Source organism: Salvelinus alpinus, chromosome 10 (genome assembly GCF_045679555.1).
Source record: "Salvelinus alpinus chromosome 10, SLU_Salpinus.1, whole genome shotgun sequence".
In the NCBI taxonomy this organism is placed as follows: Eukaryota; Metazoa; Chordata; class Actinopteri; order Salmoniformes; family Salmonidae; genus Salvelinus; species Salvelinus alpinus.
This window is the reverse complement of record NC_092095.1, coordinates 10,257,267-10,272,342: the sequence shown is the minus strand read 5'-3', so window position 1 is coordinate 10,272,342 and position 15,076 is coordinate 10,257,267. Positions and strand designations below refer to the sequence as shown.

At 44.0% G+C, this 15,076-nt stretch overlaps 2 protein-coding genes across 2 annotated transcripts in view; one reads left to right on the top strand and one right to left on the bottom strand.

Annotated features, from left to right (window-relative positions):
- Window positions 1–2,042: 2,042 nt before the first annotated feature.
- LOC139531489 (UDP-N-acetylglucosamine transferase subunit ALG14-like) lies at window positions 2,043–14,281 on the bottom strand. The gene is made up of 4 exons (XM_071327980.1): window positions 14,106–14,281; window positions 12,868–13,019; window positions 12,232–12,354; window positions 2,043–2,768 (listed from the first exon to the last, which is right to left on the bottom strand). The coding sequence occupies exons 1-4, from the start codon at window positions 14,248–14,250 to the stop codon at window positions 2,538–2,540; spliced, it is 651 nt and encodes a 216-aa protein (XP_071184081.1). The 5' UTR covers window positions 14,251–14,281; the 3' UTR covers window positions 2,043–2,537.
- Window positions 14,273–15,076, top strand: part of LOC139531488 (TLC domain-containing protein 4-B-like) — a 48,829-nt gene continuing 48,025 nt past the window's right edge. Inside the window, exon 1 of the mRNA XM_071327979.1 lies at window positions 14,273–14,412. The gene's annotated coding sequence lies outside the window, so the exon portion shown is untranslated. The remainder of the gene's footprint in view (window positions 14,413–15,076) is intronic.

The following is a 15,076-nucleotide window of genomic DNA, read 5'->3' as shown; positions in this document are numbered from 1 at the left end:
TCATTCCAAAGGTGTTCAATGGGGTTGAGGTCAGGGCTCTGTGCAGGCCAGTCAAGTTCTTCCACACCGATCTCTACAAACCATTTCTGTATGGACCTCGCTTAGAGCATTGTCAGGCTGAAACAGGAAAGGGCCTTCCCCAAACTGTTGCCGCAAAATTGGAAGCCCAAGATCGTCTAGAATGTCATTGTATGCTGTAGCATTAACTGGAACTAAGGGGCCAAGCCCGAACCATGAAAAACAGCCCCAGACCATTATTCCTCATCCACCAAACTTTAAGGTTGGCACTATGCATTCGGGCAGGTAGCGTTCTCCTGGCATCCGCCAAACACAGATTAGTCCGTTGGACTGTCAGATGGTGAAGCGTGATTCATCACACCAGAGAACGCATTTCCAGAGTCCAATGGTGGTGAGCTTTACACCACTCCAGCCTGGTTGGCATGGTGATTTACACCACTCCAGCCTGGTTGGCATGGTGATTTACACCACTCCAGCCTGGTTGGCATGGTGATTTACACCACTCCAGCCTGGTTGGCATGGTGATTTACACCACTCCAGCCGACACTTGGCATGGTGATCTTAGGCTTGTGTGCGGCTACTCGGCCATGGAAACCCATTCCATGAAGCTCCCGATGAACAGTTGTTGTGCTGATGTTGCTTCCAGAGGCAGTTGGGAACTCGGTAGTGAGTGTTGCAACCGAGGACAGTACATTTTTAGTCACTACGTGCTTCAGCACTACCATTCTGTAAGCTTGTGTGGGAAAACACTAACCAGTGGAGTAGTTCTTGCTCCTAGACTTTCTAGTACACAATAACAGCACTTACAGTTGATCGGGGCAGAAATTTGAATTACTGACTTGTTGGAAAGGTGGCATCCCATGACAGTGCCACATTGAAAGTCACTGAGCTCTTCAGTAAGGCCATTCTACTTGTCAATGTTTGTCTATGGAGATTGCATGGCTGAGATTGTATCGCTGTATGCTGGAGTTAATACACCCTTCAGCAACAGGTGTGGCTGAAATAACCAAATCCACTCATTTGAAGGTGTGTTCACATACACTATATATTCAAACAAATCTCTAGACAACTCTACATCATCTGGTTTCACCATCCTGTCATATCCCTAGACAGGACATCATCTGGTTTCACCATCCTGTCATATCCCTAGACAGGACATCATCTGGTTTCACCATCCTGTCATATCCCTAGACAGGACAACAGCTGGTTTCACCATCCTGTCATATCCCTAGACAGGACAACAGCTGGTTTCACCATCCTGTCATATCCCTAGACAGGACATCATCTGGTTTCACCATCCTGTCATATCCCTAGACAGGACAACAGCTGGTTTCACCATCCTGTCATATCCCTAGACAGGACATCATCTGGTTTCACCATCCTGTCATATCCCTAGACAGGACAACAGCTGGTTTCACCATCCTGTCATATCCCTAGACAGGACATCATCTGGTTTCACCATCCTGTCATATCCCTAGACAGGACAACAGCTGGTTTCACCATCCTGTCATATCCCTAGACAGGACAACAGCTGGTTTCACCATCCTGTCATATCCCTAGACAGGACAACAGCTGGTTTCACCATCCTGTCATATCCCTAGACAGGACATCATCTGGTTTCACCATCCTGTCATATCCCTAGACAGGACAACAGCTGGTTTCACCATCCTGTCATATCCCTAGACAGGACATCATCTGGTTTCACCATCCTGTCATATCCCTAGACAGGACAACAGCTGGTTTCACCATCCTGTCATATCCCTAGACAGGACAACAGCTGGTTTCACCATCCTGTCATATCCCTAGACAGGACAACAGCTGGTTTCACCATCCTGTCATATCCCTAGACAGGACAACAGCTGGTTTCACCATCCTGTCATATCCCTAGACAGGACATCATCTGGTTTCACCATCCTGTCATATCCCTAGACAGGACAACAGCTGGTTTCACCATCCTGTCATATCCCTAGACAGGACAACAGCTGGTTTCACCATCCTGTCATATCCCTAAACAGGACAACAGCTGGTTTCACCATCCTGTCATTTATTCACATGGTAGTTACACCAACACCTCACTCAAGTCAGATATACAGTAGCTACATATCAGGTATGATTACCAGTTAGTATTTCTTTAAACTGTACACGGCACCATATAATAAAAACACCAATTTCATAACACATTGAAGTGGTCCAGAACATCTTTACGTAGTTATTACGTATAGGGCTCGATGTTCCAAAGTATTCACATTGGAGTTTGTAGAAATATATACATCACAGTCCATCAAGCAGACACACTATTAAACATGATCTATCAGAACAAAGTGTTCCCATTTGTAACATGCTGAAATAGTATCAGTAAAGACAAAAAGGTAGTCTTTTTTCCACCCCAGATAGTCTATCCAGAGTCAGACTATCTTCCCAGAGTCAGACTATCCTCCCAGAGTCAGACTATCCTCCCAGAGTCAGACTATCCTCCCAGAGTCAGACTATCCTCCCAGAGTCAGACTATCCTCCCAGAGTCAGACTATCCTTCCGAGGTAAATTGATTTGGGGTATTTGTCTTTCAGGGTGGACCACTGCACAAAGAAGTAGTCTGAGACGTGATAGAGGATCTTCCCAGACAGGGATAGGCTCTCCACTCTACAGATGCTCTCAACGTAGACAAGCAGGACTCTCTTCAATCCCAGGAGGCCCAGGAGAAGTCCTGCCGCGCACAGAGGGACGCAGGTCCCAGGGCCGTTACACAGCACCTGAAACAACACAGAGAGAGAGAGATAAGCACATGTTCATACAGCATGACACTCCTAGCCACTCACAAGCCCTCAAAATTACCTTGACTAACCTGTACACCCGCACATTGACTCGGTACCGGTACCTCCTGTATATAACCTCGTTATTGTTATTTTGTGTTACTTTTTATTATTTGGTAAATATTTTCTTAACTATTTCTTGAACTGCATTGTTGAACTGCATAATTCTAACAGACATTATTATGAGCCGTCCTCCCCTCACCAGCCTCCACTGGTCTAATTCTAACAGACATTATTATGAGCCGTCCTCCCCTCACCAGCCTCCACTGGTCTAATTCTAACAGACGTTATTATGAGCCGTCCTCCCCTCACCAGCCTCCACTGGTCTAATTCTAACAGACGTTATTATGAGCCGTCCTCCCCTCACCAGCCTCCACTGGTCTAATTCTAACAGACATTATTATGAGCCGTCCTCTCCTCACCAGCCTCCACTGGTCTAATTCTAACAGACATTATTATGAGTCGTCCTCTCCTCACCAGCCTCCACTGGTCTAATTCTAACAGACATTATTATGAGCCGTCCTCTCCTCACCAGCCTCCACTGGTCTAATTCTAACAGACATTATTATGAGCCGTCCTCCCCTCAGCAGCCTCCACTGGTCTAATTCTAACAGACATTATTATGAGCCGTCCTCCCCTCAGCAGCCTCCACTGGTCTAATTCTAACAGACATTATTATGAGCCGTCCTCCCCTCAGCAGCCTCCACTGGTCTAATTCTAACAGACATTATTATGAGCCGTCCTCCCCTCACCAGCCTCCACTGGTCTAATTCTAACAGACATTATTATGAGCCGTCCTCCCCTCACCAGCCTCCACTGGTCTAATTCTAACAGACATTATTATGAGCCGTCCTCCCCTCAGCAGCCTCCACTGGTTTGCATATATTTTTTCCAGTGGAAAATTAGCTGGTAAGTTAGCTGGCTGCTAGACTCTTGTAGTAATCATTACTACAATTACAGACCTGGGTGGGGCCCATTCATCAGTTAGATTTACCTCTACCCTTTGGCAAAATGTGTAGAATAGCAGGAAATTACCCCAAAATGGAACCCTATTCCCTATGGGCCTTGGTAAAAAGTAGTGCACCCTGTTCCCTATGGGCCCTGGTCAAAAGTAGTGAACCCTATTCCCTATAGGCCCTGGTCAAAAGTAGTGAACCCTATTCCCTATGGGCCCTGGTCAAAAGTAGTGAACCCTATTCCCTATGGGCCCTGGTCAAAAGTAGTGAACCCTATTCCCTATGGGCCCTGGTCAAAAGTAGTGAACCCTATTCCCTATGGGCCCTGGTCAAAAGTAGTGAACCCTATTCCCTATGGGCCCTGGTCAAAAGTAGTGCACACTATTCCCTATGGGCCCTGGTCAAAAGTAGTGAACCCTATTCCCTATGGGCCCTGGTCAAAAGTAGTGAACCCTATTCCCTATGGGCCCTGGTCAAAAGTAGTGAACCCTATTCCCTATGGGCCCTGGTCAAAAGTAGTGAACCCTATTCCCTATGGGCCCTGGTCAAAAGTAGTGAACCCTATTCCCTATGGGCCCTGGTCAAAAGTAGTGCACCCTATTCCCCATGGCCCTGGTCAAAAGTAGTGCACCCTATTCCCTATGGGCCCTGGTCAAAAGTAGTGAACCCTATTCCCTATGGGCCCTGGTCAAAGGTAGTGAACCCGATTCCCTATGGGCCCTGGTCAAAAGTAGTGCACACTATTCCCTATGGGCCCTGGTCAAAAGTAGTGCACCCTATTCCCTATGGGCCTTGGTCAAAAGGAGTGCACCCTATTCCCCATGGCCCTGGTCAAAAGTAGTGCACCCTATTCCCTATGGGCCCTGGTCAAAAGTAGTGCACCCTATTCCCTATGGGCCCTGGTCAAAAGTAGTGCACCCTATTCCCTATGGGCCTTGGTCAAAAGGAGTGCACCCTATTCCCCATGGCCCTGGTCAAAAGTAGTGCACCCTATTCCCTATGGGCCCTGGTCAAAAGTAGTGCACCCTATTCCCTATGGGCCCTGGTCAAAAGTAGTGCACCCTATTCCCTATGGGCCTTGGTCAAAAGGAGTGCACCCTATTCCCTATGGGCCCTGGTCAAAAGGAGTGCACCCTATTCCCTATGGGCCCTGGTCAAAAGTAGTGCACCCTATTCCCTATGGGCCCTGGTCAAAAGTAGTGCACCCTATTCCCTATGGGCCCTGGTCAAAAGTAGTGCACCCTATTCCCTATGGGCCCTGGTCAAAAGTAGTGCACCCTATTCCCCATGGGTCCCTGGTCAAAAGTAGTGCACCCTATTCCCCATGGGCCCTGGTCAAAAGTAGTGCACCCTATTCCCCATGGGCCCTCGTCAAAAGTAGTGCACTAGATAGGAAAAAGGGTTCCATTTGGGACACACCCAGTGTCAATCACCACTGACATACAGTGTGGTTCACGACTTATTGACCTTGGCAAGTCAGTTAAGGGCAAATTCCTATTTACAATGAAGGCCTACCAAAAGGCCTAATGCTGGGACGGGGGCTGGGATTAAAAATGTAGAATACAGACATCGCGACAAGAGAGACCACAACACTACGTAAAGAGAGATGTAAGACAACAACACAGCATGGCAGCACAAAACATGGCAGCAGCACAAAACATGGCACAATCATTTATGGACACAGATAACAGCACAAATACATCAGACAACAATACATCAAGCGAAGCAGCCACAACTGTCAGTAAGAGTGTCCATGATTGAGTCTTTGAATGAAGAGATTGAGATAAAACTGTCCAGTTTGAGTGTTTTTTGCCTGCTCATTCCAGTCGCTAGCTGCAGCGAACTGAAAAGAGGAGCGACCCAGGGATGTGTGTGCTTTGGGGACCTTTAACAGAATGTGACTGGCAGAACGGGTGTTGTATGTGGAGGATGAGGGCTGCAGTAGATATCTCAGATAGGGGGGAGTGGGGCCTAAGAGGGTTTTATAAATAAGCATCAACCAGTGGGTCTTGCGACAGGTATACAGAGATGACCAGTTTACAGAGGAGTATAGAGTGCAGTGATGTGTCCTATAAGGATCATTGGTGGAAAATCTGATGGCCGAATGGTAAACAACATCTAGCCGCTCGAGAGCACCCTTACCTGCCAATCTATAAATTATGTCTCCGTAATCTAGCATGGGTAGGATGGTCACCTGAATCAGGGTTAGTTTGGCAGCTGGGGTGAAAGAGGAGCGATTACGATAGAGGAAACCAAGTCTAGATTTAACTTTAGCCTGCAGCTTTGATATGTGCTGAGAGAAGGACAGTGTACCGTCTAGTCATTACTCCCAAGTACTTGTATGAGGTGACTACCTCAACCTCTAAACCCTCAGAGGTAGTAATCACACCGGCGGGGAGATGGACATTCTTCTTACCAAACCATATGACCTTTGTTTTGGAGGTGTTCAGAACAAGGTTATGGGCAGAGAAAGCTTTGTGGAAGAGCGTTTAATACAGTATGGTTCATGATTGAATGTGGAGAGACGTCTGTGAAACTAAGAAGTGAACCTCGTTAAAGCTGGGATCCTTAGTTGCTACATCCGTTTTTAAACTTAATGATATATAGACCCAGTGATTTTTGAAGAAGATAACTTCAACTGTCATACCCCATCAGAACCCAAAACGTAAGTTTATTTTACACCAAGGTTTGTAATGTACTGTAAATATAAACAGACACAATATACCGTTAAAACTATACTTTTGATATCATTGATGGTGAGTCCTTGCTTCTATAGCTGTCTTTGAATTTGAGAATGGTTACATTTTCTCAGATCCCTCCCTCAACACATACAAAAACAGACACATTAATCAACACAGAGGTCTCTGATCATGACCCTGAACTCACCAAGGGGGACCAGAACATCTCCTTTTCAGAGAGCTATGGAACTTGTTCCACATACACAGAGCATAAAAACCTAAATCAGCTTTACCAAACTCTGTGGAGACCGAAGGTGCCTCCAGCCTGAGAGACCGAAGGGGCCTCCAGTGTTATCCAAGCCTGAAAGACTGAAGGGGCCTCCAGTGTTATCCAAGCCTGAGAGACCGAAGGGGCCTCCAGTGTTATCCAAGCCTGAGAGACCGAAGGGGCCTCCAGTGTTATCCAAGCCTGAGAGACCGAAGGGGCCTCCAGTGTTATCCAAGCCTGAGAGACCGAAGGGGCCTCCAGTGTTATCCAAGCCTGAGAGACCGAAGGGGCCTCCAGTGTTATCCAAGCCTGAGAGACCGAAGGGGCCTCCAGTGTTATACAAGCCTGAGACCGGGTTTGGTCATTTGTAAGTCGAAATTTAATTAATGATGAAAGATATATATATATAGGACATCTGCATGACTGCTTTGTGGCAGGGCTTAAACTATTACGGACTACAAAGGGAAACCCAGCCGTGAGCTGCCCCGTGACGCGAGCCTACCAGACGAGCGAAATACCTTTTATGCTCACTTTGCGGCAAGAAACACTGAACCATGCATGAGCACACCATCTGTTCTGGACGACTGTGTGATCACGCTCTCCGTAGTCGAAGTGAGCAATACCTTTAAACAGGTCAACATTCACAAAGCCGCAGGGCCAGACGGATTACCAGGACATGTACTCAAAGCATGCGCGGATCAACTGGCAAGTGTCTTCACTGACATTTTCAAACTCTCCCTGTCTGAGTCTAATATGTATACGTTTCAAACAGATAACCATAGCCCCTGTGCCCAAGACAGCCAAGGTAACCTGCCTAAATGATTACCGGCCCGTAGTACTCACGTCGCTAGTCATGAAGTGCTCTGAAAGGCTGGTCATGGTTCACGTCAACAACCCTAGACCCACTCCAATTCGCCCCAACAGATGACACAATCTCAATCGCACTACACACTGCCCTTTCCCACCCGGACAAAAGGAATAATTATGTGAGAATGCTGTTCATTGACTACAGCTCAGCGTTCAATACTGTAGTCCCCACAAAGCTCCTCAGTAAGCTAAGGACCCTGGGACAAAACACCTCCCTCTGCAACTGGATCCTGGACTTCCTGACAGGCCGCCCCCAGGTGGTAAGGGTAGGTAACAACACAAAGCTGTCATCAAGGCAAAGGGTGGCATTTTGAAGAATCTCAAATATATTTTTATTTATTTAACACTTTTTGGTTACTATATGATTCCATATGTGTTATTTCATTTTTTTTTTTTTTTACAGCTTTACCAATTTTAGTAATATAGATTGTAAACAGTAGTGGGCTGAGTATCACACCTTAAACACCCCTTTATGTAACTCAGGGAACTCCGATTTTACCCCATCTACCTTGATGGCCTGAGTTCTATCATTGAGATAATTATGAAACCATCGACAAGGCATCACTACCCAACACCACCAAGGAAAGCTTATTCAACAGAATAACATCTGCAGCACTAAAAGCCTACAAACATGGCAGAACAATTCTTTCTATCATCTAAGGCATTTGCAATATCATTTCCAACCAGCATGGTAGCCGTAGTGGTGCTATGTTTAGTTCTGAATCCAGATTGATTAACATTAAGAAAACATTTTTACAGATAGATAATAACGCAGCCCTTTGTTGACCAATGATTCTAGTACAGTTGAAAGACAAGGGCGCCTGTATGTTGGATAATTATGATGATCACTACTATGCCAACAACAGAGACAGGTTAAGTCACCTTTGTGTTAGCTCTGCCCCTATAAGAACTGCTTCCAAATAAGAAAACATTTCCTTCTCTGACACCAGTCTTGAGATAACACTACTTACGTCAATAAACAGCCTAAATATTTTATGGAATGCATTATGTAACCAAGTTGTATTCTAGCAAGCAAAAGCAGCAACAGGCCACCTTGAACACACTTCCATCCTCTCACTGTGAAGACACTGATCTTATTGGATTGTGCTGACAAATCTGGGGGAGGAAACAGCGTGTGTCCTCAGAAATGACTTTTACAGGTAACACACACTTGAATACTCTATGGGTCAGAGAGGTGTTGAATACTCTATGGGTTAGAGAGGTGTTGAATACTCTACGGGTTAGAGAGGTGTTGAAAGGTGTTGAATATACTCTATGGGTTAGAGAGGTGTTGAAAGGTGTTGAATATACTCTATGGGTTAGGGAGGTGTTGAAAGGTGTTGAATATACTCTATGGGTTAGGGAGGTGTTGAATACTCTACGTGTTAGAGAGGTGTTGAATACTCTACGTGTTAGAGAGGTGTTGAATGCTCTATGGGTTAGAGAGGTGTTGAATACTCTATGGGTTAGAGGGGTGTTGAATACTCTATGGGTTAGAGAGGTGTTGAATGCTCTATGGGTTAGGGAGGTGTTGAAAGGTGTTGAATGCTCTATGGGTTAGAGAGGTGTTGAATACTCTATGGGTTAGAGAGATGTTGAATACTCTATGGGTTAGGGAGGTGTTGAATACTCTATGGGTTAGAGGGGTGTTGAATACTCTATGGGTTAGAGAGGTGTTGAATACTCTATGGGTCAGAGAGGTGTTGAATACTCTATGGGTCAGAGAGGTGTTGAATGCTCTATGGGTCAGAGAGGTGTTGAATGCTCTATGGGTTAGAGAGGTGTTGAATGCTCTATGGGTTAGAGAGGTGTTGAATGCTCTATGGGTTAGAGAGGTGTTGAATGCTCTATGGGTTAGAGAGGTGTTGAATACTCTATGGGTTAGAGAGGTGTTGAATGCTCTATGGGTTAGAGAGGTGTTGAATACTCTATGGGTTAGAGAGGTGTTGAAAGGTGTTGAATGCTCTATGGGTTAGAGAGGTGTTGAAAGGTGTTGAATGCTCTATGGGTTAGAGAGGTGTTGAAAGGTGTTGAATACTCTATGGGTTAGAGAGGTGTTGAATACTCTATGGGTTAGAGAGGTGTTGAATACTCTATGGGTTAGAGAGGTGTTGAATACTCTATGGGTTAGAGAGGTGTTGAATACTCTATGGGTTAGGGAGGTGTTGAATACTCTATGGGTTAGAGAGGTGTTGAATACTCTATGGGTTAGAGAGGTGTTGAAATGTGTTAAATACTCTATGGGTTAGGGAGGTGTTGAATACTCTATGGGTTAGAGAGGTGTTGAATACTCTATGGGTTAGAGTGGTGTTGAATACTCTATGGGTTAGGGAGGTGTTGAATACTCTATGGGTTAGGGAGGTGTTGAATACTCTATGGGTTAGGGAGGTGTTGAATACTCTATGGGTTAGGGAGGTGTTGAATACTCTATGGGTTAGGGAGGTGTTGAATACTCTATGGGTTAGGGAGGTGTTGAATACTCTATGGGTTAGGGAGGTGTTGAATACTCTATGTGTTAGAGAGGTGTTGAATACTCTATGGGTTAGAGAGGTGTTGAAAGGTGTTGAATACTATATGGGGAGGTGAATGGATGGACAGTGGCTAATGATGAGATTCCATTGAGAGCTGAATGGACGGACAGTGATTCTTCAGGGCAGAATGTCAGCCAATGGCAGGTGATATCCACAATCCAAGACTACTACTAACTAGTACATTCTGTAAGCACTGGCTGCCGTCTCTTTCTCTCGCTCTCCCTCTCTGTGCTTGCTTAGTCACACTCTGCCCTACACTCCTCTTTTCCCCATCCTCCCTCTCTTCCTGCTGTTATCCCAAGAGACCGAAGGGGGAAAACCTGACCCTCTGTCTCCCCTCTCCCTCCTCCAGAGCAGAGCTGCAGAGTTAAGGCATCAGCATGCTACAGTTCGGCTGGCTCCTAGCTGAACACGGCTAGCCTAACCCAACGAGTGTGCTCCCATCCTCCCTGAAAAGATGTTGGCTTGAAAAACGCTGTAGCCAGTGTACACACCTCCTCAAAATAGTCAGAATTAAATCGAAGATAAAATGAATAACACACATTTCTTGAGTTGAAGTTTGACATCTAAATAAGAGGTTGGAGGTCTAGGATGTCTGGTCAGTTCTGTCGAAAGAGCACGAACAGATCTGGGACCAGGTCACAGTACCACACTGAGGGCTGCATGCTAAACCAACCAGACAGATTATAATCTATTATGAACAAACCTTCCATGTCTGGCCTGAGAGAGACTAAATGGGATGGGGTACAGCAGTGTAGTGTCAGAGAGACTAAATGGGATGGGGTACAGCAGTGTAGTGTCAGAGAGACTAAATGGGATGGGGTACAGCAGTGTACTGTCAGAGAGACTAAATGGGATGGGGTACAGCAGTGTACTGTCAGAGAGACTAAATGGGATGGGGTACAGCAGTGTACTGTCAGAGACTAAATGGGATGGGGTACAGCAGTGTACTGTCAGAGAGACTAAATGGGATGGGGTACAGCAGTGTACTGTCAGAGACTAAATGGGATGGGGTACAGCAGTGTACTGTCAGAGAGACTAAATGGGATGGGGTACAGCAGTGTACTGTCAGAGACACTAAATGGGATGGGGTACAGCAGTGTACAGTCAGAGACTAAATGGGATGGGGTACAGCAGTGTACTGTCAGAGAGACTAAATGGGATGGGGTACAGCAGTGTACTGTCAGAGACTAAATGGGATGGGGTACAGCAGTGTACAGTACATAAACAGTACCATATCTGACCTAACAAGGCTAGATTATATATTATATTATGATCCAACCTACCATGTCTGGCCTAATAAGACTAGATTATATATTATATTATGATCCATCCTACCATGTCTGTTCTAACAAGGCTAGATTATATATTATATTATGATCCATCCTACCATGTCTGTTCTAACAAGGCTAGATTATATATTATATTATGATCCATCCTACCATGTCTGTTCTAACAAGGCTAGATTATATATTATATTATGATCCATCCTACCATGTCTGTTCTAACAAGGCTAGATTATATATTATATTATGATCCAACCTACCATGTCTGGCCTAATAAAACTAGATTATATATTATATTATGATCCATCCTACCATGTCTGTTCTAACAAGGCTAGATTATATATTATATTATGATCCATCCTACCATGTCTGTTCTAACAAGGCTAGATTATATATTATATTATGATCCATCCTACCATGTCTGTTCTAACAAGGCTAGATTATATATTATATTATGATCCATCCTACCATGTCTGTTCTAACAAGGCTAGATTATATATTATATTATGATCCAACCTACCATGTCTGGCCTAATAAGACTAGATTATATATTATATTATGATCCATCCTACCATGTCTGTTCTAACAAGGCTAGATTATATATTATATTATGATCCATCCTACCATGTCTGTTCTAACAAGGCTAGATTATATATTATATTATGATCTAACCTAACATGTCTGGCCTAACAAGGCTAGATGATATATTATGATTCAACCTACCATGTCTAGCCTAACAAGGCTAGATGATATATTATGATTCAACCTACCATGTCTGGCCTAACAAGGCTAGATGATATATTATGATTCAACCTACCACGTCTGGCCTGAGCCTGAACACCAGAGGAACGGCGTAGAGCAGGGCGTTCAGAGTGGAGATCACAGAGGAACTCCAGGATTGACGCACCTCACGGCTTCGAGGGATCCGCTGGATGGTAAACTGACGGGGAGGGAAGTTATAAAATGAGACGGCTAGCTTAAATCTCACAGGTCAATTGTCTCTGATAGCAGAGACAGGTACCTCAAGCAATACTGACTATACAGAAAGAAATCACGCCCAATGGCAAGTAGCCTAGTGATGGGAAGTTTTGTTACAGACACAAAAAAAACTAAAAGGAGTTGACTCCATCTGGTGGAAAGGATAGGCCTTGCACTGAGATTTACACTACAGATCAGAATCTCATCTCAATGAGAACTAACAACATAAGATGTTCATTTGAATAGAAGTGGACTTATAAAGATCATAGCAACTCAAAACGTTGCTATGTAAGACATTCTATTACAGAGAGGAATTCATATTTCAACTAACGGTAACAATGCAGTAAGAAACAGGGATCTTTAGACCTTCATTTGTCCACGTTTTCCTGATTTTGAAGGGCAGTTGATGACTGTGTCTGAAATAGGCTACTCAAGAACTATGCTACTTAAATGTGCAAGAGGCTGTAGGTTCTACCTGGCCTTTTGAACCAGTGTCTTTCTTTGCGTTTTCAAAGGTGCGTATCTTGTCTTCACTCATCTTGTCTGTGTCTGCGATTATATAGTGTCTTGGGCTGTAGGACTGAGAGAGACTCTCCATCAGACGCAGGATCTCAGTGGTGTGTCCACCTGAAGAAAAAAAATACACAATGAATGCATAGATGTAACGTAGGCTACGTGGTCAATAGAAGCACTATTATTATCCTCTGTGTCTCCTTTTCAAATGGTGCTCTGTGTTACAATCCAAACAGCTTAAAACAAAGTATATACAAAGCATAATTCTTAGATTTCACAAGTACATTTCACAATGAACAGGTATTAAAGTCTTAAAGGGACCTAATTAACCAGGATGTCCAGCTGTAATATATATCCTGAAGGAATGAGCAGCACTATAACTAAAAGCAGTTTGGCCCAAAACAGAGGAGACATATTATATCACCATAATCTAGGACTGTCAGGAGTGTCGCCTGTACAATCTTCTTCCTGTTGTCAAAAGTCAAACGGGACTATTCTAAATACGACACCAACGTTAATCCTCTGTGTTTTAGTTAGTTTATCTATATGCGTTTTAAATTACAATGTATCATCAATCAATTTGTGCTCCACTCAAGCTAGCCTATAGGCTACATTATGCAAGTCAGTGGGGTCCATAGTATGAGACTTGGATAACAAACGTTGTTTTAATGTCAACAAGCGAGTTTCGTATGGAATCTAAAGCGTGCAGCAGTTCACAAATGGCGTGTTTCAGAGAGAGGGCACTAATTTAGAGAACAAAACAGTATCATCCGTATAATGGTGCAATTTACAATTACTCACAGTGTTTCCAATAGTGTTTCTAAAGAAAGTAAAAACGTGATGTTTTGACATAAAACACTTAATGCGCATTATAATGTTACAGCCTAAAAAAACACATTTAGCTTTAATTAAGTAGCCGATCTCTCTTCGTAATTTTACCCGCCACATCATGTTTGTTATTGGTGACGTCAGCCCTAATACCTAGGTTACCTAGTTACCGTAACAACGCGATTATTTGTTACTACTCTGTAGTTTTAATAACTAGCAGAAAGAAATACCAATTAAGTGTAAAGTAAAGAGTAAAGCCTAGTAATTGATAAATATTCATAAATGCCCCAAAAGCAAAGGATTGTCTCGGACGCTTCAGTACCTGCTGCTAGCTTAGCCAGCTAGCTAACGTTACTTTTAAAATATTGATACCTGATCCAGCAACGACAAGCACGCAGACGGGACCTTTCTCTCCAGGTTTACATTTTGATCCAGAACGAATCACAATCAGAAGCCGCACTATAACACAAATCACAGTAAAACAAAGTCCTGTGAATAGTCCTAACAACACTGCCATGATTGCTACTACGGACACTCGTTTGGACCAGTTGGAGCGGAGCGCAAAAGCATTATTTATGTACAGTTTCCTGGAAACGGTCTAAGCAACAATAAAATGGATGTCAACGGGGAAAACCAAACTGCTGAGATTGATTTTGATTAAGCTTCAACCATTAATCAAGTAAGTTTTTTGGCTTTGTTTAGTTTATTCAACAAAACAAGTCAGCATCATCAATATGTCTAGCAAGGATCCAGACCACAAAATGCAACATCTCCTGGCATGTGGCTGCAATCATTTTATTTGATGGCCATACTGTCATGTCATAACCTGTCAATATAATAATCTCAATAATAACAGTTTATACTACATTGAACCAGAACATGCAGCAAGGACGGCTGTGGGGGATAAATATTCTCAGACGCCTATTTTAATAGGCCAGGTGAATTGGCTTGGGGAGCCGATGCGTCCCCAAATTTCAAGCAATATTAGCCTATTTATTGCTTGAGCGTGGGTCAGCCCAAAACGGTGTCACCAATCAGGCCCCCGAGGACTGGAATTGCCCACCCCTCTAGTCTAAACTACCTGGTAGGCCATACTTCACCCCCCTTTAACAGCATCTGAGTCACAGGACCAATGTGACTGACAGTGTTCTAACAATGTTCTTTTCAGCAACACCAAACATTGTCACTGTTGATCAGGGAGTTAAATTGATATTAGCAAATTGACATATATTTCATTAACGCGTGTGTGTGTTGGGAGGGGGTGTATGAGAATAGGCCTATCTCTTTAAGAATGTAGCTGTAATTCGATCCCATATGATAGAGTGCCCTGCCCTAATGTAACG